Below are 26,322 nucleotides of genomic sequence, written 5' to 3'. Positions count from 1 at the left end.
TGACCCGTGGCTGCACACAACTTACACATGGCCGACATACTGCAAAGAATGACAGCCCTTTGGTGGCCCAGATCAGGTTGGCCAGAGCTAATCCACACATGGTCCAGCACACAACCACCAGTGTGTCTGCAACTGGCCTTGTGCTGGCCCATGTGTAAGCCACCTCTGGCAAACCAGATCTGGGCCACCAACGGGCCGTCATTCTTTGCAGTATGTGGGCCATGTGTAAGCACATTGTGTGGGCCAGATCTGGGGCATACCCATTTTGCTATGTGGGATGTGTAGTGTTATTGTGTGTTGTTCTAAAGTGCATTTAAAACACAGTAGTCAACCGTAGCTTGCCTCCACCAGTGTGTGAATGTGAGAGTGAATGAATAGTGGCATTGTAAAGCGCTTTGAGTGCCTTGAAAAGCGCTATATAAATCTAATCCATTATTATATATTTTTATGAATGTTTGCACAATGTCACCCCAAAAATTGCCGGTTCCATTTTCTTTAAAAAATTATAGAGAAATATGTGGTTGCTCAAGACTTTTGCACAGTACTGGATGAATAAATTATTACCTCTACACATAGCTGGTACATATACAGTATATGCACTGGGCCATATCTCATTATCTTTTAATTCAGGTGTTTTCAATTCCATATGATTTCACACACAGGTGTATAAATCATGCACCTAGTCATGCAGTCTACATTTACAAAAATTTGGCAATGAATGGGTCGTTGTAAAGAGCAAACCTACTCAGGCCTTAACATCAGCACAAACACTGTGGAGCAGGTTTACTTGAATGAGCAGCTCCTATAGGCATAATGTGTACGTAGCTGACTTCATTTTTACCCAAACTATGTATTTTTTCTTAACCTCATTATTTCTCCTCATTATTGCCTCTGATCATTTATTGTATTTTGAATACTCTTGCACTATTTCTATCAGTGGACTCCTCATGAACAGAAAATCATATCTGATTATTCACTGATAAACCAGATTTTTACTAACTCCCAACTATAAGATCCTGTCATTCCCACCCAGTTTACCAGGATTTATATTTTAGGAACCAAAGATTCTCTGACTGACACCAGCCATCATCCTCAGGACATTCAGAGGGATCAGATGCAGAGAGCTGTGGTACTGGAGCATCGAAGAGCTCCTCGAGATGTAAATGATAGACTACAGAAGCTAGAGATAAGGGTGGGGGAGATGGCTCGGGTGCTGGATGAGGTCAGAGCTCAGGTAAAGTGATGCACTTAAAGCATGAGTTTCACAAAACATTGACACAGTGAACCATGACATGACGTACTAGGATTTTTTTTGTTTTTTATAACAGACTGACAGACTGTTGAGCCTGGAGAATAGGATGGAGGAGCTGGCTCGTAAGCTGAATGTGGCCACTGTATGAGCAAAAAATCACATAATGAAACATGACATGGCATACTGGGATTTTTAATTTTGATTTATTACTTATATTTTTACTTCTTTGGCCCAATGGCAAACTATAGAGAAATGATAGCCTGCAACATCTGGAGGATATATCAAGGGAGCTGGATCGCATGCAGAAAACGATCAACACTCAGGTAAAGATTGCACTTAGTGAGTTTTCACAAAACAATGACACAATGAAACATGACATGACATACTGGGATTTTTTTTTCTTTTTTTCATAACAGACTGACAACCTGTTGAGGCTGGAGAATAGGATGGACAAGCTGGCACATACACTGAACGTGGCCATTGTAAGAGCCAAAATGACATAATGAAACATGACATGACATACTGGGATTTTAAACTTTGATTTATTTACTTTTATTGTTACTTTTTTTGGCCCAATGACAAACTACAGCAAAATGATAGCCTGCAACATCTGGACAATATCTCAAGGAAGCTGGATCGCATGCAGAAAATGTTCATAGCTCAGGTAAAGATTGCACTCAGTCCAATGAGTTTTCACCAAAAAATGACACACTGAAACATGACATAACATACTAGGATTTTTAAAAAAAAATTTTTTATAACAGACTGACAAACTGTCGAGGCTGGAGAATAGGATGGACAAGCTGGCACATACACTGAACGTGGCCATTGTAAGAGCCAAAAATGACATAATGAAACATGACGTGATATACTGGGATTTTAAACTTTGATTTATTTACTTTTATGTTTACTTTTTTGCCCTAATGACAAACTACAGCAAAATGATAGCCTGCAACATCTGGAGAATATCTCAAGGAAGCTGGATCACATGCAGAAAACGGTCAAAGCTCAGGTAAAGATTGCACTCAGTCCAATGAGTTTTCACAAAAAATGACACAATGAAACATTACATAACATACTAAAAAAAAATTCTTTTTTTTTTATAAAAGACTGACAACCTGTCGAGGCTGGAAAATAGGATGGACGAGCTAGCACGTACACTGAACGTTGCCATTGTACGAGCCAAAAAGGACATGATGAAACATGACATGACATACTGGGATTTTAAACTTTGATTTATTTACTTTAATTTTCACTTTTTTGCCCCAATAACAACCTACAGAGAAATGATAACCTGCAACATCTGGAGCATATATCAAGAGAGCTCGATCATATGCAGAAAACCGTCAAAGCTCAGGTAAAGATTGCACTTACTCTATGAGTTTTCACAAACAAATAACACAATGAAACATGAAATTACATGCTTGGATTTTTTTTTCTTTTTTTTTATAACAGACTGAAAAACTGTCAATGCTGGAGAATAGGATAGACGTAACCACTGTGCGAGCCAAAATTGGCATAATTAAACATGACATGGCATAATTAAACATGACATACTGGGATTTTAAACTTTTATTCATTTACTGTTATTTTTACTTTTTTGCCCCAATGACAAACTATAGAGAAATGACAGCCTGCAAAATCTGGAGGATATATCAAGAAAGCTGGATCATAGGCTGCACTTGGTCAGTGTTGAGGTAAATATTCCACTTCATATTTCTTGATGCATGTTCAATCATCCAGGTATGGAAATTCCAATGTTGATCCCCCGAAAGAACAACTCTTCTTACAATGCTGTGATTGCAGCCATTCCCCAACTCTCTGTGAATGGTAATCATGGACATTGATAAGTGGTTTTGATTATGACAGTTTACATATAAATGATCAAGAAACTGACATCTAGAGCCCATTGTTAGTCAGTGGTGCTAGTTTCAGTCATTGTGCAAAGGTACTGTTTATAAGGTTGGAGAAACCTGGAGTCAGCTGAGACTGAAGAAGTCACTTGGATGATTGATGAATCATTTCTGCCACTGAAACTGCTACGTCCAGATAAACAGAATCAACCTTTTAGGATTTCACTTCATAATATTCCACAATGGTCCCGCAGGCCCACCACCCGCAGGAGGCGCCATAGGGGTCGGGTGCATTGTGTGCCGGGTGGCGGCCAGGAGCGGAGGCCCTGGCGGACTGACCCCCGGCTGCCAAGACTGGCAATAGGGACATGGAATGTCACCTCTCTGGTGGGGAAGGAGCTTGAGTTAGTGCGTGAGGTTGAGAGGTACCGGCTAGATATAGTCGGGCTCACCTCTACACATGGCTTGGGCTCTGGAACCAGTCTCCTGGAGAGGGGCTGGACTCTGTCTCAGTCTGGAGTTGCCCCTGGTGGGAGGCGGCGGGCTGGGGTGGGTATCCTAATATCCCCTCGGCTTGCTGCCGGTACGTTGGGGTTTTTCCCGGTGGACGAGAGGGTTTGTTCCCTGCGCCTTAGGGTCGGGGAACGGGTCCTGACTGTCATCTGCGCTTATGCGCCGAGTGGCAGTTCAGAGTACCCAGCCTTCTTAGAGTCCCTGGGGGGGGGGGGGGGGGGGGGGGGTGCTGGAGGGTGCTCCACCTGGAGACTCTGTTGTCCTGCTGGGAGACTCACGTGGGTAACGACAGCGAGACCTGGAGGGGCGTGATTGGGAGGAACGGCCTCCCTGATCTGAACCCGAGCGGTGCTCTGTTATTGGACTTCTGTGCTAATCACAGTTTGGCCATAACGAACACCCTGTTCGAACATAAGAGTGTCCATAAGTGCACGTGGCACCAGGACGCTCTAGGCCGTAGGTCGATGATCGATTTTGTAATCGTATCAGCAGACCTGCGACCATATGTTCTGGACACTCGGGTAAAGAGAGGGGCTGAGCTGTCAACTGATCACCACCTGGTGGTGAGTTGGATCAGGTGGCGGGGGAGGACGCTGGACAGACCTGGTGCACCTAAACGCGTAGTGAAGGTGTGCTGGGAACGTCTAGCAGAGGCCCCAGTCCGCGAGATCTTCAACGCACACCTCCGGCAGAGCTTCAACAGCATTCCGAGGGAGACTGGGGACATTGAGTCCGAATGGACCATGTTCAGCGTCTCCATTGCCGAAGCTGCTGCATTGAGCTGCGGCCGCAAGGTGGTTGGTGCCTGCCGTGGTGGTAATCCCCGAACCAAATGGTAGACACCAGAGGTGAAGGGAGCCACCAGGCTGAAGAAGGAGTCCTATTGGGCTTGGTTAGCCTGTGGGACTCCGGAGGCAGCCGACAGGTATCGACAGGCCAAGCGGAATGCGGCTCGGGCAGTGGCTGAAGCAAAAACTCGGGTGTGGGAGGAGTTCGGAGAGGCCATGGAAAAAGACTTTCAGACTGCCTCGAAGAGATTCTGGCAAACCGTCAGACGTCTCAGGAGGGGAAAGCGGTGCTCTACCTGCACTGTGTATAGTGCTGGCGGAGCGCTGCTGACGTCGACTGAGAAAATTGTCAGGCGGTGGAAGGAATACTTCGAGGACCTCCTTAATCCCACTGACACGTCTTCCGAGGAGGAAGCAGAGTCTGGGGATGAGGGGAATGACCCGCCAATTTCCGGGGGCGAGGTCACTGAGGCAGTTAAACAACTCCTCGGTGGCAGAGCCCCTGGTGTTGATGGGGTCCGCCCCGAGTTCCTGAAGGCTCTGGACGTTGTAGGGCTGTCCTGGTTGACACGCCTCTGCAATGTTGCGTGGAGATCAGGGGCAGTACCTGTGGACTGGCAGACCGGGGTGGTGGTCCCCATCTTTAAGAAAGGGGACCGGAGGGTGTGTTCCAACTACAGGGGGATCACACTCCTCAGCCTCCCTGGGAAAGTCTACGCCAGGGTGCTGGAAAGGAGAGTTCGTCCGTTAGTCAAACCTCGGATACAGGAGGAACAATGCGGTTTTCGTCCTGGTCGCGGAACACTGGACCAGCTCTTTATCCTCTCCAGGATACTTGAGGGTGCATGGGAGTTTGCCCAACCAGTCTACATGTGTTTTGTGGACTTGGAGAAGGCATTCGACCGTGTCCCTCGGGGTGTGCTGTGGGAGGTGTTGCGGGAATATGGGGTGTCTGGCCCATTGCTACGGGCCATTCGATCCCTATACAACCGTTGCAAGAGCTTGGTTCGCATTGCCGGCAATAAGTCGGACTCGTTCCTGGTGGGTGATGGGCTCCGCCAGGGCTGCCCTTTGTCTCCGGTTCTGTTCATAATTTTTATGGACAGGATTTCTAGGCGCAGCCAAGTGGTGGAGGGCTTTCGCTTTGGTGGCCTCAGAATCTCATCTCTGATTTTTGCAGATGATGTGGTTCTGTTGGCTTCATCGGGTGAGGGCCTCCAGCTCGCACTGGAACGGTTCGCAGCCGAGTGTGAAGCAGCGGGAATGAGGATCAGCACCTCCAAATCTGAGGCCATGGTTCTCAGCCGGAAAAGGGTGGAGTGCCCACTCCGGGTCGGGGATGAGTTCCTGCCCCAAGTGGAGGAGTTCAAGTATCTCGGCGTCTTGTTCGCGAGTGATGGGAGAAGGGAGCCGGAGATTGACAGACGGATTGGGGCTGCAGTAATGCAGACGCTGCACCGGTCCGTCGTGGTGAAGAGGCAGCTGAGTGTAAAAGCGAAGCTCTCAATTTACCGGTCGATCTACGTCCCCACCCTCACCTATGGCCACGAGCTGTGGGTAGTGACCGAAAGAACGAGATCGCGGATACAAGCGGCAGAAATGAGCTTCCTCCGAAGGGTGGCTGGCCTCTCCCTTAGAGATAGGGTGAGAAGTTCGGCCATCCGGGAGGGGCTCAGAGTAGAGCAGCTGCTGCTCCACATCGAAAGGAGCCAGCTGAGGTGGTTCGGGCATCTGACAAGGATGCCCCCTGGGCGCCTCCTGGGTGAGGTGTTCCAGGCATGTCCCACCGGGAGGAGGCCCCGGGGCAGACCCAGGACACGCTGGAGAGATTATATCTCTCGGCTGACCTGGGAACGCCTTGGTATTCCCCCGGATAAGCTGGAGGAGGTGGCTGGGGAGAGGGAGGTCTGGGCCTCTTTGCTTAGGCTGCTGCCCCCGCGACCCGGCCCCGGACAAAGCGGATGAAGATGGATGGATGGATGGAATATTCCACAATGAGTTTTCATGAAAAATGGCATGAAACATTGCAGGACATATCTGGACATATATTTTTGTTTGTTTGTTTTATAACAGAATGAAAAACTAAAGAGAGAGATGTACTTCCTGAAATCATGTTTGAAGGAGCAATGCAAAGAAGGTGACTCATGTTCTTTCTGTGAGAGCTATTATCTGTCATATATCACTATCGGTGTTTCTTTTCATTTCATTCAACAGTCAAATGCTTGGGCACACCTTCTCATTTAATGGTTTGTCTTTGTTTTCATGATTATTTACATTGTAGTTTCTCACAATGTAAATAATGTAAATAAGGCATCAAAACTATGAATGAACATATATGGAATTATTTAGCAAACAAAAAAGTGTGAAATAACTCAAAACAAGTTATACATTTTAGATTCTTAAAAATAGCCACAATTTGCTTTGATTATTGCTTTGCACACTTTTGGCATTCTCCTGATGAGCTTCATGAAACCTGAAATGGTTTTCCAACAGTATTGAAGGAGTTCCCAGAGATGCTGAGCGCTTGTTGGCCCTTTTGACTTTGCTCTGTCATCCATCTCATCCCAAACCATCTCGACTGGTTTTAAGTTAGGCAACAGTGGACTCCAGGTCATCTGGCAGAGCACTCCATCACTCTCCTTCTTGGTCAAATAGCCCTCAGACAGCCTGGAGGTATGTTTGAGGTCATTGTCCTGTTGAAAGATAAAAAATGGTACAACTAAACGCAAACTGGATGGGATGGCATGTTGCTGCAGGTTGCTGTGGAAGCCATGCTGATTTCATTGTGCCTTCAGTTTTGAATAATTCCCCAACAGTGTCGCCAGCAAAGCACCCACACATCATCACACCTTGTCCTTGATGCTTCACCGTGGGAACCGTGCATGTAGAGACCATCCATTCACCTTTTCTGTGTCTCGCAAAGACACGGCACAAGGCAGAGGGTCTCAAAGATCTCAAATTTGGATTCATCTAACCAAAGCACAGATTTCCACTGGTCTAATGCCCATTCCTTGCATTTCTTGGTACAAACAAATCTCTTTGCTTGTTTCTTTTTCTTACTAGTGGTTTCTTAGCAGTTATTCGACCATAAAGGTGTGAAGTCGTCTCGATTTTCTGAGGCATCTGAGGTCCTTCAACATCTGTCGTACAATGCTCAGGATTTTCTATGAGTTTTTTGTGGCCAGTGCTATCCTCTATGCTGTTCCATGCTGGGGCAGCAGGTTGAGGGTCGCAGATGCCAACAGACTAAATAAACTGATCCGCAAGGCCAGTAATGTTGTGAGGATGGAGCTGGATTCCCTTAAGGTGGTGTCTGAGAGGTGGATGTTGTCTAAGACAAAACAATGCTGGATAATACCACCCACTTCATGATGTGTTGGCTAGTCACAGGAACTCATTCAGTGAAAGACTGAGATTACCAAAAAGCACCACTGAACAACACAGGAAATTAATCCTGCTCATGGCCATCTCTCTATACAAGTCCTCCATCTAATGCACAGTAAACACTGCAATAGTTACACCCTTTTTGCACACGCTCTTTTCTACTCTGTAATATTCTATTTATTTATAAGACCTCTGTTAGTTCTTGATATTTATAATTGAGTGATGTCTATATGCTTTTACTTAAATTTGTAAAATCTGTAACATATTGTATTGTTTAAATTGTTTAGCCGGTTATTGTTACTGTCTTAGAGCAGTTGTAACCCACATAATTTCCTTAGGGATTTATAAAGTATTCTGATTTTGATTCACGCAGTCTCCTCTGAACAGTTGATGTAGAGATGTGTCTGCTACTGGAACTCTGTGTGGCATTCATCTGGGGTCTAATCTGAGGTGCTGTTAACTTGTGATTTCTGAGGCTGTTGACTCAGTGAATTTATCCTCAGCAGCAGAGGTAACTCTTGGTTTTCCTTTCCTGGGGCGGTCCTCATGTAAGCCAGTTTTGTCATAGCGCTTGACGGTTTTTGCGGCTGCATTTGGGGACAGATTCAAAGTTTTAGCTATTTTCCCAACTGACTGACCTTTAGTTCTAAAGTGAAAGACAGAGATTACCAAAAAGAGATTACCTAAAGTAATTCATTAAAGTAATGATGGACTGTCATTTCTCTTAACTGACTGGTTCTTGCCATAATATGAATTCTAACAGTTGTCAAATAGGAATGTCAGCTGTGTACCAACCTGACTTCTGCACAACACAACTGATGGTCCCAACCCCATTAAGAAGGCACGAATTTCCATAAACGAACCCTGACAAGGCACACCTGTGAAGTAAAAACCATTTCAGGTGACTACATCATGAAGCTCATTGAGAGAAGGCCAAGGGTTTGCAGCGCTGTCAACAAAGCAAAGGGTGGTTACTCTGAGGAATCTAAAATTGAAAACTTTTTTTTTCTTAGCTGCATATGGTAAATGGTAAATGTTAATGGCCAGTATTTGTATTGCGCTTTACGAGTCCCTCAGGACCCCAAAGCGCTTTACACATTCAGTCATCCACCCATTCACACACTGGTGATGGCAAGCTACATTGTAGCCACAGCCGCCCTGGGGCGCACTGACAGAGGTGAGGCATATGTATATACATCTTGCTTCATATATTTGATGTCTTCAGTATGTATCTACAATGTAGAACATAGTCAAAATAAAGAAAAAACATTAAATGACAAGGTGTGTCCAAACCTTTGACTGGTAGTGAAAGCTTATGCATAAGTTCAACAAGGAAGATCTATGGTCTCACATCTGTCCACTCCCAGGTGCTGCTGGCTAAATCTAAGCTTTATCACTTTCCCACACTGGCATCACTGGTCTAGTCCAATCACCTTCTCCTGGTCTGCTCCAGGCCAATCAGCATTCATGACACACGTCTCCGAGTGAGTGTCCAGCATTCAGACAGCTACCTGAGGACACTCTTCATGTGAGAGAAAATCTGCTCACACAGATATGTAAAGCCAAGCTCCATGAACACGCGCAGCTATGGATTCCAGCTGCTTCAATGTTGCATTAACTGGCATTAACTCAGCCAGAGTTGGGAGACAAATCTAGCTGCTCATTAAAGATTTCTGGTTTGATCAGAAAAGAAAACATTGGACCATATACCTGAAAGTCCCAAAAACGCATTGTGAATTCTGTCTCGAGTCTATGGATGTATCCGTGTATTTCCGTGGTGCTGATGCTGTGCTGAGCGGACAGCTCCTGAAGCTTTTGAAACATCGGAATGTGGAGAGCTAACAACGTCCCTCTCACCAGTAGGCTAAGTTATTTTTAGCCAATTACAAGTTGAATCTGGTAGTTGGGGTTGTTAGCTAAGATACCGTCATTAAGAAGTGGCACAACTAATATGTCTATGTGAGCTAATTTGCGAAAGAAAGAAAAGTATTTCTTTGTGCCCCCCTATCCCTGTTAATGCCCTACCTGGCCCCCCTGGCAAAACTTTGCTAGACCCGCCCCTGCACAGTTACCAGCTGTCAGCTACTTGGAAAAGGATCCTGATGTTATTTGTCTCCCAGAAACAGTTCATAACTTCAACTCATTCATGTCACCTAAAAGGTAAACCTGTTTCTCCATCACCTGTTCAGCTCTGATGATTCAGTAAGGACATCTCCTGGTTTCATCTTCATGTTTCCCTCTCACCAGATAACCAAACCGATCATGACCAGCAGCTTTACAGCTGTGGCTCCAGCAAACATCAGCTGATACTAGAAATTAATATTAAATAAATTCTAACAACAGCTGATCAAGCTTAAACGTGCTGCTGTTGTTTAGCGTGACATCTGCTGGTTTTCTCTTTCTGGCGCAAAGTGGGCGATAAATAAACAAGAGAGAAAAGCCGATCAGCTGATCATTGATCAGTTTCATGATTGAAGTAGCAAAAGGATAGGGAGGAGAGAGAATGAGAGAAGAAGAGGCAGCTGTGCAGTGTAACGACAGAATAAATCCAGCTTTGTGTCTTTTTCCATTCTAGCTGAAGTACGGGACAAATCGCGTTCCTTTTCAGCTCAATATGAGACGCGTAATATTTTCTCTGAATACGGGACATTCCGTTTTTACGGGACGGTTGGCAACTCTACTAACTAACCTTATAAATGAAATATAGTTCACTATCAGTAACATCATAACACCCACCCAGCTGTATAGACACTCTGTCATGCTAGCTAGCATGCAGTACGAGTTATTGTAACGGACTGTAAAAAGTCAGCACAACGAAAATAAACTCCACCTAAACTTGGTTTATATCTGACTCAGATAGTCTGCAGGTCATAACTTCTTACCTGAAGTTTAGTTCACCTGACACTCGGACCGCCCCGCCTCAGGTCTCTCCTCTTGCCTTGTAAATCTCTGACAGGTGAGTATATCATATATCTGTAGAGTGTAATGTTGTTAGGGCTCCCTTACACAGACTCTTCAGAATCAGAATCAGAAAGGGTTTTATTGCCAAATGTTGAGCAGGTTTACAACATTAGGAAATTGCTGCAGTGCTTCAGTGCAAACATACAGGGAGTGCAGAATTATTAGGCAAATGAGTATTTTGTCCACATCATCCTCTTCATGCATGTTGTCTTACTCCAAGCTGTATAGGCTCGAAAGCCTACTACCAATTAAGCATATTAGGTGATGTGCATCTCTGTAATGAGAAGGGGTGTGGTCTAATGACATCAACATCCTATATCAGGTGTGCATAATTATTAGGCAACGTCCTTTCCTTTGGCAAAATGGGTCAAAAGAAGGACTTGACAGGCTCAGAAAAGTCAAAAATAGTGAGATATCTTGCAGAGGGATGCAGCAGTCTCACAATTGCAAAGCTTCTGAAGCGTGATCATCGAACAATCAAGCGTTTCATTCAAAATAGTCAACAGGGTCGCAAGAAGCGTGTGGAAAAACCAAGGCGCAAAATAACTGCCCATGAACTGAGAAAAGTCAAGCGTGCAGCTGCCAAGATGCCACTTGCCACCAGTTTGGCCATATTTCAGAGCTGCAACATCACTGGAGTGCCCAAAAGCACAAGGTGTGCAATACTCAGAGACATGGCCAAGGTAAGAAAGGCTGAAAGACGACCACCACTGAACAAGACACACAAGCTGAAACGTCAAGACTGGGCCAAGAAATATCTCAAGACTGATTTTTCTAAGGTTTTATGGACTGATGAAATGAGAGTGAGTCTTGATGGGCCAGATGGATGGGCCCGTGGCTGGATTGGTAAAGGGCAGAGAGCTCCAGTCCGACTCAGACGCCAGCAAGGTGGAGGTGGAGTACTGGTTTGGGCTGGTATCATCAAAGATGAGCTTGGGAAAGACCCACAGCATTGTGGGAATTATCGCCCAATTTCATTAATTAATGTGGATGAAAAAATTATTTCTAAGATATTAGCTTTTAGGCTTGAAAAAGTTCTTCCGTATTTGGTGCATAGGGATCAGGTCGGTTTTGTGAAAAATAGAAGCTCTGCGGATAATCTACGTAGGTTATTGCATATACTCTGGAAGAGCAGGACTAAGCTAGACCCTGTCGTTGCCTTCTCTTTGGACGCAGAGAAAGCTTTTGATAAAGTTGAGTATCCTTTTCTGTTTCATACCTTGAAGAGATTTGGTTTCGGTCCCTTTTTTAGGCAGTGGATTCAGGTGGTATACACAGATCCAATGGCTACAGTTATTACCAATGGGATAATGTCACCCTCATTTTCGTTAAGTCGGGGTACTAGACAAGGTTCACCCTTATCACCTCTCATTTTTGCTCTGTTTTTGGAGCCTTTAGCCATAGCTTTACGTGAATGTAAGAAAATTAGAGGGGTGGATTTGGGTCAAGAAGAACATAAAACTTTTTTGTATGCAGATGATATTTTACTGATTTCAACTAACCCAGAACAGGCCGTTCCTGCAATTTCCTCAATTATTGATTCTTTCTCTGTAATCTCTGGATACACTATAAATTGGTCTAAGTCTGAAGCTATGCCTATTTCTAAATTGTGTCCGCCTGTTATGAGGAGTTCATGGCATTTCAAGTGGATGCCCGAGGGTCTGACTTATTTGGGGATTAAATTGACCCCTGGTTTAGACAACATAATGAAAGTAAATATTTCCCCAGTGATTCAAAACATCCGTTCGCTGTTGCAGAATTGGGTTAAAATAAATCTGTCCCTTTTGGGCAGAATTAATTTGGTGAAGATGATTATTGCCCCTAAACTTCAGTACTTTCTTCACATGTTACCGATAGCAGTCCCACATAATTTGCTAAAGCTTTATAATACATGTGTAGAGGGTTTTGTGTGGGCAGGTAAAAAGCCATTGTTCAATCGGTCTAAATTATATGCTGCTAAAGAGAGTGGTGGGTTGGCATTGTCTAAGATGGTCTGGTATCATTATGCTTTCTCCCTCTCTCAGTTAGTTAAGATACATAATTCCTCTACTGATAAGCCATCATGGGTTGGGATTGAGGAAAGTCTTGTGGCCCCTTCGTCTTTAGAGGCCTTCCTTACTCAGAAGGGAAGGCCAGTACCGTTTAAAGATCCAGTACTGTCTTTCATGCAAGAGACCTGGCTTAGAGCTCACCAATATACCAACAGCAGCCCTTATCTCACCGCTAGAGCCTCTATTTGGTATAATAAGAAAGTATTAATAGGTAAGAAACCGGTCTGGTGGGAGGCCTGGGCTAGGACAGGTATTAATCAGATGGGGGACCTATTTGGGCAGACTGGCATGAAATCGTTTGCAGAAATCAGACGAGAATTCAATTTGGATCCAAGGGAAATTTGGAGGTTTTTTCAAATAAGACATTGTATTAAAGCCATTTTGAAAAATAATCTAGACCCTCCATCTAGTGTTCAGAAGATGTTTGCAACCCCTGACAATAACAGAATCAGGGCATCTAAATTTTATGGGAGCTTCAGAGAGGCACACGCTCCCAGTTTGGGGGGACTGAGGCGGTGTTGGGAGAAAGATCTGGGTATCCAGATCTCAGAGGACAGTTGGAAGATGCTGATCTCATCATGGTATGTTTGCTCACCTGAAACACAGTCTCAACTTATCCAGTACAAGTTGCTTCACAGAAACTATTGGACACCCAGTAAATTAGTCAGGTTGAAGCTAGCAGATAAGGACATTTGTTGGAAATGTCAGCAGGAAGTCGGGACTCTAGTTCATATGTTGTATACATGTCGGAAAAATGATTATTTGTGGGATGGGATCATCAACTTGGTGAATGATATTTTTAAACTTAATCTTTCTAAATCTCCAGCTATATGCGTCCTGGGCCTACTACCTGACGATAACATTCTCTCAAAAAAACAGAGATTGTGGATGCGTCTGGCTTTCATAACTGGTTGCAGGGTAATTCTTAGGCATTGGAAGTCATCCAGCCCCTGTTCTTTCAAGGAATGGACCGAACAAATGTCTAGGATGGCATCATATGAACGGGTTATGTATAGAATGAAGGGAAGAGAAGATATTTTTGAGCAGGTCTGGGGTCCCTTTTTGCGGTACATTGACAATGTCTCTTAGACATTATGATAAATGGTCTCTTAGAGGGATATTTCATGTGTCATTGGTATTTTGGTTGTTGTCTTTTTTTTTTTTTTTTTTTTTTTTTTTTTGCACCAGGGGGTTTTACCCTTATTCGTTTTTGTTTTTGCTGATGTTTTCCAGGAGGCGGTGTATTATTTTGTTTCTCCTGGGTTTTATTTATTTTATTTATTTATTTATTTATGTAATTTTTTTTTTTTTTTGTTAGTGTGTTGTTTGTTTGCTTGTCTTAGTTTGTTTGTTTGTTTAGAAACGGACAGAGAACTGACAGTATGATTATTGCAGTTGTATATTTATTTATTAATGTTTCTGTCCATCCAAAAATATTAATAAAAAAAAAAAAAAAAAAAAAAAAGATGAGCTTGTGGGGCCTTTTCGGGTTGAGGATGGAGTCAAGCTCAACTCCCAGTCCTTACCGACACCTTCTTCAAGCAGTGGTACAGGAAGAAGTCTGCATCCTTCAAGAAAAACATGATTTTCATGCAGGACAATGCTCCATCACACGCGTCCAAGTACTCCACAGCGTGGCTGGCAAGAAAGGGTATAAAAGAAGAAAAACTAATGACATGGCCACCTTGTTCACCTGATCTGAACCCCATTGAGAACCTGTGGTCCATCATCAAATGTGAGATTTACAAGGAGGGAAAACAGTACACCTCTCTGAACAGTGTCTGGGAGGCTGTGGTTGCTGCTGCACGCAATGTTGATGGTGAACAGATCAAAACACTGACAGAATCCATGGATGGCAGGCTTTTGAGTGTCCTTGCAAAGAAAGGTGGCTATATTGGTCGCTGATTTGTTTTTGTTTTGTTTTTGAATGTCAGAAATGTATATTTGTGAATGTGGAGATGTTATATTGGTTTCACTGGTAAAAATAAATAATTGAAATGGGTATATATTTGTTTTTTGTTGAGTTGCCTAACAATTATGCACAGTAATAGTCACCTGCACGCACAGATATCCCCCTAAAATAGCTAAAACTAAAAACTACTTCCAAAAACATTCAGCTTTGATATTAATGAGTTTTTTGGGTTCATTGAGAACATGGTTGTTGTTCAATAATAAAATTATTCCTCAAAAATACAACTTGCCTAATAATTCTGCACTCCCTGTATAACAGCTCTTGTTTGCTGAATAGCCATAATGCAGACAAAACACAAACAACAAAAAGCACAGTTCAAACTGGAATGTAGAACTTATATGATTGAGCAAACAAGGCGCACACATGAGGAGATGACGAGGTGACCAGGAACAGGGATAAACTGAGGGTTTAAATATGCAGGATGACGAGAGGATGGGCAACAAGTGGAAAGACACCTGGAACTAAGAATCTAAAAGCAAACACCAGTAGTTCTGGACGTTGGTGATGGAACTGATCTAGTGGATCGGGCTCAGGAACTTGTACAGGTGCAGGAACCAGCTGGGCCCTAGCCACCCTCACCTGGGGAACTGGAACTTTTGAACTGGGGCAGGGGTAGGCAAGGTCCAATTCCATCTCACTCATGCCTCAAGTGTCTGCATTTGGGTCCTTCTCCTCTCTGCCTCCTCCTCTCTGCCAGTATCACAATCTCTCATTACAGATTTTGTGACACTGGCAGAGATCTGCACAGAGCACTGCTGCCTTTGACTGAGAACATTGTTGAGCAGTGGAAGGAATATTTCGAGGACCTACTTAATCACACTGGCACATCTTCTGTGGAAGAAGCAGAGTCTGAGGACGAGGGGGACAACTCAGGGGGTGAGGTCACTGAGGCAGTTAAACAACTCCTTGGTGGCAGGGCACCTGTGGTTGATGACATTCGCGCTGAGTTCCAGAAGGCTCTGGATGCTGTAGGGCTGTCTTGGTTAACACGCCTCTACAATGCTGCAATGACTGCAATGCAGTCAGTGGTTGCTGGAGTACTTTTCTATGCTGTGGTGTGCTGGGGGAGCAGCACAGCAAAGAAGGACTCATCCAGGCTGGAGAAACTGATCAGGAAGGCTGGCTCTGTGGTCGGCATGAAGCTGGACACTCTGGTGACAGTGGCAGAGAAAAGGACACTAAAAAAACTGCTGGACATTATGGACAATGCTGGGCATCCTCTGCACACGGCCAGAAACAACCAGAAGAGTCTGTTCAGTGACAGGTTGCTTCTCCCAAAGACAAGAACCAACAGACTTAAAAACTCCTTTGTCCCACACGCCATCCGACTGTTTAACGCCTCTCTGGAGGGGAGAGGGAGGGGAAACAGGAGGACAAAAGAGGGGGGAACAACTAAGCTGTAGTGCCTCTTCACTTCACTGTGAGATACCTTTTTTGCAATACTTTTGTTAATAGTCAACGGTGCAATAGACCTCAATACTTTAAATGTGCAGTTCACTTGTATTTTTATTTTTATTCCTATTTATTCTATTTATCCCCTTCATATATTTTATTTATATATGTCTCTGTATTTATATATGTGTGTGTGTGTGTATATATATATAATATTCTGCTCACGCTCTGTAACTTCTGTCGGTGCTGTGCTTTTGGAAACCGAATTTCCCAGAGGAACCCACCCGAGGGATTAATAAAGTTTTGTCTTATCTTATCTCTTATCTTATGAGATCAGGGGAGATACTTCTGGATTGGCAGACTGGGGTGGTGGTTCCCATCTTTAAGACGTGGAGAAGGCATTTGACCATGTCCCTCAGAGTGTCCTGTGGGAGGTGTGCTTCTGGAGTATTGGGGTGTCTGGCCTATTGCTATGGGCCATTTGATCTTTATACAACCGTTCCAAGAGCTTGTTCTGCATAAATGGCAATGAGTCTGACTCGTTTTTGGTGGGTGATGGACTCCACTAGTGCTGCCTCTTGTCACAGTTTCTGTTGGTAATTTTTATCGACAGAATTTCCAGACATAGCCAAGTGGTGGAAAGCTTCCACTTGAGTAGTCTCACAGTCTCATCTCTGCTTTTCGCAGATAATGTGGTTCTGTTGGCTTCATCGGGTGATGGCCTCCAGCTTGCACTGGAGTGGTTTGCAGCTGAGAATGAAGCAGTGGGAATGAGAATCAGCATCATCAAATCTGAGGCCATAGTCCTCAGCCGGAAAACAGTGGAGTGCCCACTCCAGGTCAGGAACGAGTTTCTCCCCCAAGTGGAAGAGTTCTATCTTGGGGTCATATTCACAATTGACGGGAGAAAGGAGCAGGAGATCGACAAACAGATTGGTGCTGTGGCTGCAGTGATCCGGACCCTGTACCGGTCCATTGTTTACCCTCACCTATGGCAACTAGCTGTGGGTAGTGACCAATAGAACCAAATCTCTTGGGTGGCTGGCCTCTCCCTTAGAGATGGGGTGAGGAGTTCAGTCATCTGGGAGGGGTCAGAGGAGAGCTGCCGCTACTCCACATGGAAAGGAGCCGGTTGAGGTGGTTTGGGCATCAGATAAGGATGTCTTCTGGGTGCCCCCTGGGTGAGGTGATCTAGGCATGTCCCACCCAGAGAAGGCTCCAGGAAGACCCAGGACACACTGGAGAGACAACATACCTGTTGGCTAACCTGAGAATGCTTTGGTGTTCCCCCAGACATGCCAGGGAAGTTGGCCAGGGACAACTTCCCTGGTAACTGCTCAGGCTGCTGCCCCCACGACTTGGCCCCGGATAAGAAGAAGAAGATCCATGGATGGATGGATGTTTCAACCAATTCTTGTCATTTCACACAGTGAAGGCACTGTGTGAGCAGTGGTTGGCAATGAGATTGTCTTGCATATATTTTTGCCCTTCGGTTGACGTGTACATCACTATACGCTATACGTGCTACACATGGTGTTTTCAATATATTCCCCGCAGCACTTATCATGACTTTACGTACCGTAGTTCCATACTATTTTTTTTTATTACAGTTTCCTTTATTTATTAAAGAAGTTCTTATTTTCTTGTTTGTTTTAGATGCTACTGTGGTGTGTATATGTATGTGTATATGTGTATTGGCATTAAACCTTGTGAACTGACTGCATGTCTACAGCTCATCTCCTATTTAAATAGTGCCTGTTACAGTTCCCATATGCTTGGCTTGATGACAAAAATGCCTTTTGGCACAGTGGGCAGCCTCACTCAGAATAATGTAGCTCAGGCGGTAGAGCAGGTCATCTACTGATCGGAAGGTTGGTGGTTCGATTCCTGGTTTCCCCTAGTCTGCATGCCAAATGTCCTTGCGCAAGATACTAACCCCAAATTGCTCTCCGATGCATCCACCGGAGTATGAGTGTGTGTGTGTGAATGTTACTTAGAAAGCACCTAGAAAAATGTGCTTGTGTTAATGGGTGAATGCACAAGTTGTGTAAGCGCTTTGAGTGCTCAGAAGAGTAGAAAAGCACTATATAAGAAGCAGTCCATTTACCATTTAATGACCTCTCTAAAATGACTCTGGAAGACATTGTTTTGAGTCTTTTGGAGTCATTAAAACAACTAAATGCTGAGATGACTTTGCTGTTTAATAACTTGTTGATCTGTTTGGTAGGGAATCTCCCAGAAAAAATGAAACCCTGTCCAGATTTCTTTGCTCTTTTTTCCACAGTAAATATCATACATTGCTAACAGGCTTGTTTACTTAGTATGTGGAAGACACTTCTGGTTATAGTTAGAGTCTATAAAGTGTGTGTGTGTCAACATTGCATCCAGCAAATGATATATGCAAACAGACTTACTGAAGTTTTCACAGATGATGTGGACTAATGATTTTGTTTCCTCTCCATGGGATTGTCCTGGTCACGTGTCCCCCTGATTCTAAAGATACATGTGATGTGAGTATTTATGTTCAGCCACAATAAACAGCAGAGACAAATGGGTAATGAATTTAAATAAGTCTTCTTGTCCTGTTTTTCATTTCATTATTTCTGTCATTTTTGTATCTCTTGATTTGAATAGAAGGACAATAGAGAGTGCCCATCCCGGCCATGCCCTACTCAGAACTGTGCAGAGAATGTGCCCGGCTGTCCAACACATACATGTGATGTGAGTCTTTGATGTTCAGGCACAATAAACAACCATCAATAATATTTAATGAGCTTAAAGGAAGTCTTCAGGTCCTGTTTTTCTGTTCACTCTTTCTCTAATTATTTTTTTCCTCTGAATTTGAATAGACGGGCAAGAGGGAGTGCCCTCCTCAAGACTGCAAAGAAGAGAATTTACCTGGACACTGCACTGAGCAAACCAGAAGTAAGGACAAAAAACTTTACTAACCAATACATCTGGGAGAAGCATAAGAAAAAAAAATTAAACATGTCTTTTTTAGCACTTAAAATAATAATTAATTTTCTCCAAACTCTTTGGTAACTCTGTCTGGACTATTTATTGTATCGCTTGTTCTTCAGCTGCTTGCTTTAGGGATGACCACAGATCATCTCCCTCTATCTCACACTACCCCTTCCATACTTTTCTATTACACCAACCCTGTGTATGTTATATACATTATATATTCTGATCATTTTTATAGTTATCCTGACATAACTTTGCTTTCTCCTTTTTACTTTAATTCACAAAACTTGACAGGACAACAAATATATATTAAAAAAAAAGGACCTTCTTGTTGGTTTGGGGTTGTTAGAAACAAACTCTGCACTGAGCATCTTCATTGCAGAAAGGTTTAGGGTGGATAAAAACACATTTTGATGTACAAATAAAATGTATTTGCTTTTTTCGCTGTAAGATTTTGCACAAATATTTTAATATCTTCATACCTAGAAGCACAGGAATAATACAATAATGTGATGTGTTTACAGGTTGCACCCATTCTGGTGTAAATTATAACAATGGAGACTCTTGGAGGTCGGTGGAGAGTCCTTGTGATATCTGCCAGTGTTTGGTGGGTCTGACAGCAACTACATGCTCAGGTTTTCATCTGGTCACTCACCTTCATCTCTAATAATGCTGTTCACTCTTCAACACAGGACGGTTATGTTCGCTGTGAGAGGGAGCAGTGTTACACTCCCTGTAGAAACCCTGCTGCTCCTCCTCCAAATACCTGCTGTCCAGTCTGTGAAGGTGGGCTTAATTGCTTTGTGTAATAAGGTTTGTATATGTGTTAGACTGTAGAGGCATAATGTGTCTATTTGTGTGTCTTGTAGGCTGTGATGTGAATGGACATGAAGTCCCTAATGGAGCTGTGATCCCTGTTGGAGACCCCTGTGAAGAGTGTAGATGTGAGGTGTGTCTATAAGTTAACATTAGATTTGATTTTGATATGTGTAAGTGAATTAAGGATTATTTTGTTTGTTCTTTCTCTCAAAGAATGGAAATATGGTGTGTTCATACGTTTACTGTCCTGCTCCATCTTGTAACAATCCAGTGTATCATGCTGACGAGTGTTGTCCACGGTAAGGAGCCTGCCTGCTGCGATCATCCATATCATATTTTAAGCCTGTAGAGTTCTTGTCCTTTTAAAATGTATTTAATCAATGTTTACATAAACCTGTAGATGCGAACAGTGTGAATATGAGTCCAAAGTGTATGGAAATGGAGAAAGTTTCACCTCAAAGAGTGACCCCTGCCTCCAATGCTACTGCTCTGTGAGTTTAGTCTGATAGTTATGGTTACATGATGTTCATGTGACTGAAAAATGGATCTAAATTTATTTGTCTTTCAGATTAGCTGTGATATATGTGACAACTAAGTGGAGAATTTGACATATACATTCAATATTTTTCTTTCTCTGTCTCTTAGGCAGGTGAAGTGTTTTGTAGAAATATGGCTGCATCATGTCCTACATCACACTGTACTCATCCAGCTAGGCACAGAGGAGAGTGTTGTGCCACATGCAATGGTCAGTGTCAAAAATATGCGTCTAGTTCCCTCACATATTTCAACTTTTACAGAAACAACCGATCAGCTATTTGTGTTTTTTCTTCCAGACTGTCAGTATGATCAGAGGGTGTATGCTAATGGGGTAATGCTCAGGCTTCCTGGGAGTGGACCCTGCTTGCACTGCAGGTGTAAGGCAGGTGTATATAAAATGTTTTGTATCTAGTGCAAAAAAATCAGGCAAAGTGTGCGTTTTATGGCTTTTCCCACATCAGGAGACATATTTCTGCTTTCTTTGTGCTTTTTTCTTTTCTGGATTATAACACAGTTTGACTTCACACTTTTCATGCCTGTTAATATCACTGACAGTTCTTTTGGTGCTTCTGTTTTAGGGTGGGAATATAACTTGCCATGAGAAGAAGTGCCCTCCTGTCCACTGCTCCAACCCGATTACACATCCACATCTTTGTTGTCCAAGCTGCTAAAGAAATTTCTGACTCACACACACACTTACAGTGCATGTGCTGCTTACAAGTGAGTGCCCTATATGAAAACCTTCTCTTGCTATTGTAGCATGTATATTGGATGAGGTGGAATATGAAGACATCCCCAAAGACCCCTCTCATTCCGTTACCCACACCTTTCCAAAAATGTCAGTGTGAATTTGTGCTGTACACAGAATTGTAATTTTTGGATCCCCCATTTTAGCCAACCTACAGAGACCCCGGACTTGGAGGTTTTGGATTTTTTTTCCAGGATTCACATGTTTATTTTTAATCATATCTTTTTTTTCTTGTTTTTCCCAGGGATGTTTTAGGAAGACCGAGGTTGGTGCCAGTATTCTTTTTTTTTTTTTTTTGTAAATAATAGCCTAACAGCTCTGGATCAGCATGAGGCTATGTGGCAAATCCTGACAAGAAACCACAGGGGGATGCCCAGCGGAGAGACTAAAAGATTCCCCTATGTTTTGAGGGTAAATGGGAATCATAGCACTGCAACTGGCTTATTTCAAATCAAATCAAATTCAAATTTTATTTGTCACGTACACAGTCATACACAGTACGATATGTAGTGAAATGCTTGGACAACTGCTCGTGACCTAAAGAGAACAAAAAAGGAAAGGCTATGAATAAGATAGGAAATAAATATGAAAAATTAAAAAGGGTAAATTTAACTAGGAAGGAATAAAATATAAATTAAGGTTAAAAATGAAATAACTGTACAACACAAATTAGAATGAAGGGTAAATTTAACTGGGAAGAATAAGATAAAGATAAATATATAAATTAAAGTTGAAAATAAAATAACTGTACAACAAAATACACAATACACAATATAGAACTATATAAGAATGTATGAAGAAATCTAAATATAAATAAATATATACACAATAACAGCAGCTGTACAAGTATTAACTGGAAATGAAGAATATAGTGACCAGTGTTGTGCAAAACCAAAGTCCAGAAAGTCCAGTGTGTGTGTAAGAACCATATGTGTGGGTCAGTACTGTGTGGTGGTGTGATTGAGAGACCGTATCGCCTGCGGGAAGAAGCTCCTCCTCAGTCTCTCTGTGTTGGTCTTCAGGGAGCGGAATCGCTTTCCTGACCTCAACAGAGAGAACAGTCTGTTGTTGGGATGGCTGAGGTCCTTCACGATCTTCCTGGCCTTGGTCCAGCACCGCCTGCTGTAGATTGAGTGCAGGTCAGGGAGCTCGGAGCGGATGGTGCGCTCAGCTGACCGCACAACCCTCTGTAGAGCTCGTCTGTCCTGCATGGTGCTGTTCCCGAACCAGGTTAAGATGTTTCCCGCCAGGATGCTCTCTATGGTGCACGAGTAAAAGTTCCTGAGCACCTTGGAGGGCAGTTGGAAGTCTCTCAAGCGTCTGAGGTGGTAGAGACGCTGTCGGGCCTTTTTCACCACGGTGTTGATGTGACAGGACCATGACAGGTCCTGCGTGATGTGAACTCCGAGGTATTTGAAGCTGTCCACTCTCTCCACTGGGCACTCGTTGATGACGGGGGTCTGGTAGTTCCTCTCCTGCTTAGTGCTGAAGTCCACTATCAGCTCCTTTGTCTTACTGACGTTTAGAAGGAGGTTGTTCCTCTGGCACCAGTTCTCCAGATTCCTAATCTCCTTCAGGTAGGCCGTCTCGTTGTTATCAGAGATCAGGCCCACCACGACGGTGTCGTCAGCAAACTTGATGATGGTGGTGGAGCTGGTAGTGGCCACACACGTTGAACGTTGAACAGCCTGTTTTTGTTTTGTATCACAACGGTGTATGTTTTTTTTATGGGTAAATCTTGTTTTATGCATTTCAGCATTTTCTCACATCTTTTAGTAAACCTCATTAAACAGCATATCACATATATAGCAGTAATAGACATTTTAAGTCACATAAATTTCTCGTGTATTTGAGAAATGTCACATTTATCACACATCACTAAGACATCAGTGTCGATCAGTAAGATTTGAGTATTGATATAAGATGAGTACTCTACATGTGTGCTGAGATATTACTGTAAATTTTTACATGTAGTTTTTCTGATTCCGAGTATGATAGAAGACAGATACCTTGTGGCAAAAGATGGGCTGGCTTTGAATGGAGTGAAGTACGCAAGTCTGTGGGATCTCACAGGACACTCATCGGAGAAAGTGTTTTAGAAGAGATTGTACACAAGGAGAGAACTGGAACATGACAAATTTTCTGAATATCTGCCGCAGTACATCAAAGTGTAAAATTCTGCAATTTTATGATCCTGAGTGTTTGAGTCTGCATGCTTACTACAACAACGGCCAGGCTTTGCTGCTTGTCTATGCTATTGTTTTGCTATTACAAACAAAAAGTAAATCAGGCCTTCAAGCCCAGTTTTTGGTATTACCTATTCTGTATTTTGGGGCTAAACAGTAATCAGTAATCAGATACAGGGTACCTGCCAGCTAACGAAGAAGTCAAAACAGTAAGATAATGCCACCATCTGCTTCATTTCTTGTAACTATAACTTACAGTAGCCACAGTCCAAGTACAGTTGACATTGACTATACATAGAAAGGCTATTTCAGTTCACTAAAGGTAATCAGAGACATTTTTGAAGAAAGAAAAAGATTGACTGTGTTACTTCCTACTACTCAAAAACCACCAGATTCCAGTCAGGTTGCCAGAACCTTGGACCAGAAGTAATACGATAACATAAGTATCCATAAAACATATTTCATCATCTCATCCAAGTCATTTATACTGACAGAGATTAGAGTTCAGACTGGCTCGTGATGTCATCAGTAAACGCTAAAGAAAAAGAGAAAAACAGTGTGTTACTTACGTAGTCAGCTACTTCCGTGCAACTGATATAAGATGCGGTAAGCTGAACACAGCTTCAACTGTCTGTTTGTTGAAAAATAGTAACGGACCGCATTTTCTTGTTAGTAACTGTAACGGCATTGTAACGATAGGAATAGTAATTAGTTAGATTACTTGTTACTGAAAAAAAGTAACGCCGTTATTCCCATCACTGTATATCAGTCATGTGTTGTGTTTGTTGTGTTGGCGCAGTCCAGGGTCACAGGAAACACTTTCCACACTCCAACTGTAACCACTCAGTGCACCAACCTGTAGGGATGGGAATCGAGAACCGGTTTCCAGCAGTCCGTTGTTGATTCTTGCACTCTCACTACAATCAGCTGATTCATGGGTCAGAGCATTACTTTTATTTTTATAGGAGAAATGATGAGAATGCAGTGGTAAAGTGGAGACAGCTCCAGGATAGAAAAAGCTGCATCATACTGTTAACACAACTTTGGCTCTTAGCAAGCACCTGCACAGACAGCATGCTAACAACTCAAAGCACTTGCCTCATTCACACAAGAACTTTTTCTAAGTAAAGAATACATTTAAAAATATCCCACTCACTGATTGTTTTCCCCAACCTTATGTTCATCAGGATACACTGGCTGCCTGTCCGTCAGAGGATAGACTTTAAAGTTCTGATGCTGGTCTATAAAGCTCTGAATGGTTTAGGACCAAAATACATCAGTGACCTCCTGACCCAGTATGAACCTTCCAGATCCCTCAGGTCATCTGGATCCGGTCTTTTATCAGTTCCCAGAGTCAGAACCGGACACGGAGAAGCTGCATTCAGCTTTTATGCTCCTTATATCTGGAACAAACTCCCAGAAAGCCTCAGATCAGCTGAAACACTCAGTTTATTTAAATCCAGGTTGAAGACTCACCTATTCTCAGCTGCATTTGAATAAAGCACCAAATCCACACTTTTAAGCTTAAATTTCAAAACTTACATTTAACTACTGATTTTATCTACTGTTCTGATTTTATCCGTTTTGATTTTATATACTGTTTTGTTTGTTTATTAGTTTGTTTGCTTGTTTTAATCAATTTTAAATCATGCTTTTTATTTGTTTCTAATGTCTCTGTAAAGCACTTTGAATCACCTTGTTGTTGAATTGTGCTATACAAATAAACTTGCCTTGCCTTGCCTAGATATTATATTATCATTACAAATATCAATATTGTGTAAGTGATTAAGGATCAGCTTACTGTCACAATCTGGTAGTAGGAACTCAAGCGCAGAGCGGTTAGACGTCTCCAAAAACAGTTTATTTACAGCACCAGTGCACGATATATACAGTGAAGGGAAATCCAAACTCCAGGGAATCACGGGGAAGCTCTCTCACACTCACTCACGTCTTCTTGCCCAAACTCACCCACGTTCACACAGCAGGGAAGTCACAGGTCCGGGGAGGAAAGTCTGTAGCAGAAGAAAGGGAAGTCACTCACAAATCACAAAGCAAAGGTTCACAGGAGCTGGGAGAATCACTAACGTCTGTAGTACAATTATCCAGCAACGAGAGGAACTGTGTTCCAGCCTCAAATAGTGCTCCTAGGTGATGACAGCTGATTGTTGTCAGGTGTGTGGGCCAGGGGCGGGAGCCCACAGTGAGCTCCTCTCTCCCAGGCAGAGAGGGAGAAAGAAAACCAAACAACACATGTAGCCTTGTGGGGCCGGCCAGGCAGGCACAGGGACCATGACACTTACATTCCCAGATCCATTTTTCAAAGCGTATCAGAAAATTCTCTACTCTCTGTCTGTCTCATCTCAGTGTGCATGCTAAATAGACAGGAGTTCAGCAATGGGCAGGCATGGATGCTGGGTTCCTCTTCATATTTGAACACTACTGAAGTGATGGTCTATTTTCACATGTTGGTGAGGTGCAACTCCCGAGTGTCTTAAGTTCCTTTTTTTAGGTGTTGTTTGTGTCACCTTTTTTAACTGAGTAGTCAAAAATCAGTCAGATCAACAGTAATCTGTCATCCAAGGTCAAGTAAAAACAAATTTGAGAATCCACTCATGTTGGGTTCAGTTAGGATTGTAAGGAGACTGGCAGTGGTAACTCAACTTAAAGAAGGAAAAACCCTCCACTCAGAATGAGACACTGACAACAACTTAAAGGGGGAAAAAAGTGATTTGAGTGTATTCTACATTTAAATGGTCCAAAACATAGACATGAACAAAACATTTAAATAATTTCAAACAAGTAATCTTCAACAATGTACAATATATCACTTAAAGTGTCCATAAATGTATTAGGTAGCTGTCCTTTCAGTTCAGTGCACTTAGTATCCAGTGTTCTTAGTGTA

General features: G+C 43.0%; 1 protein-coding gene across 1 annotated transcript; it reads left to right on the top strand.

Annotated features, from left to right (window-relative positions):
• The first annotated feature begins 1,015 nt into the window (after positions 1-1,015).
• On the top strand, positions 1,016-21,334 carry LOC113024966 (kielin/chordin-like protein). The gene is made up of 21 exons (XM_026172265.1): positions 1,016-1,234; positions 1,329-1,394; positions 1,501-1,575; positions 1,669-1,734; positions 1,842-1,916; positions 2,017-2,082; positions 2,190-2,264; positions 2,362-2,427; positions 2,535-2,609; positions 2,875-2,949; positions 6,480-6,543; positions 18,666-18,676; positions 18,801-18,887; positions 19,016-19,091; positions 19,655-19,737; positions 19,823-19,916; positions 20,000-20,079; positions 20,163-20,248; positions 20,350-20,440; positions 20,595-20,694; positions 21,246-21,334. The coding sequence occupies exons 1-21, from the start codon at positions 1,115-1,117 to the stop codon at positions 21,332-21,334; spliced, it is 1,620 nt and encodes a 539-aa protein (XP_026028050.1). The 5' UTR covers positions 1,016-1,114.
• Positions 21,335-26,322: the final 4,988 nt, after the last annotated feature.

The sequence above is a fragment of the Astatotilapia calliptera genome, chromosome 7 (genome assembly GCF_900246225.1).
Source record: "Astatotilapia calliptera chromosome 7, fAstCal1.2, whole genome shotgun sequence".
NCBI lineage: Eukaryota > Metazoa > Chordata > Actinopteri > Cichliformes > Cichlidae > Astatotilapia > Astatotilapia calliptera.
The sequence above is the reverse complement of the archived record's forward strand: the minus strand, read 5'-3'. Positions and strand labels throughout refer to the sequence as shown.

Coding starts and splice junctions, on each gene's coding strand:
- LOC113024966 (XM_026172265.1), top strand. CDS start 1,115: ATGCAGAGAGCTGTGGTACTGGAGCATCGAAGAGCTCCTCGAGATGTA. Junction 2,265..2,361: donor AGAAAACGGTCAAAGCTCAG/GTAAAGATTGCA, acceptor TTTTTATAAAAG/ACTGACAACCTGTCGAGGCT. Junction 2,950..6,479: donor TGCACTTGGTCAGTGTTGAG/GTAAATATTCCA, acceptor GTTTTATAACAG/AATGAAAAACTAAAGAGAGA.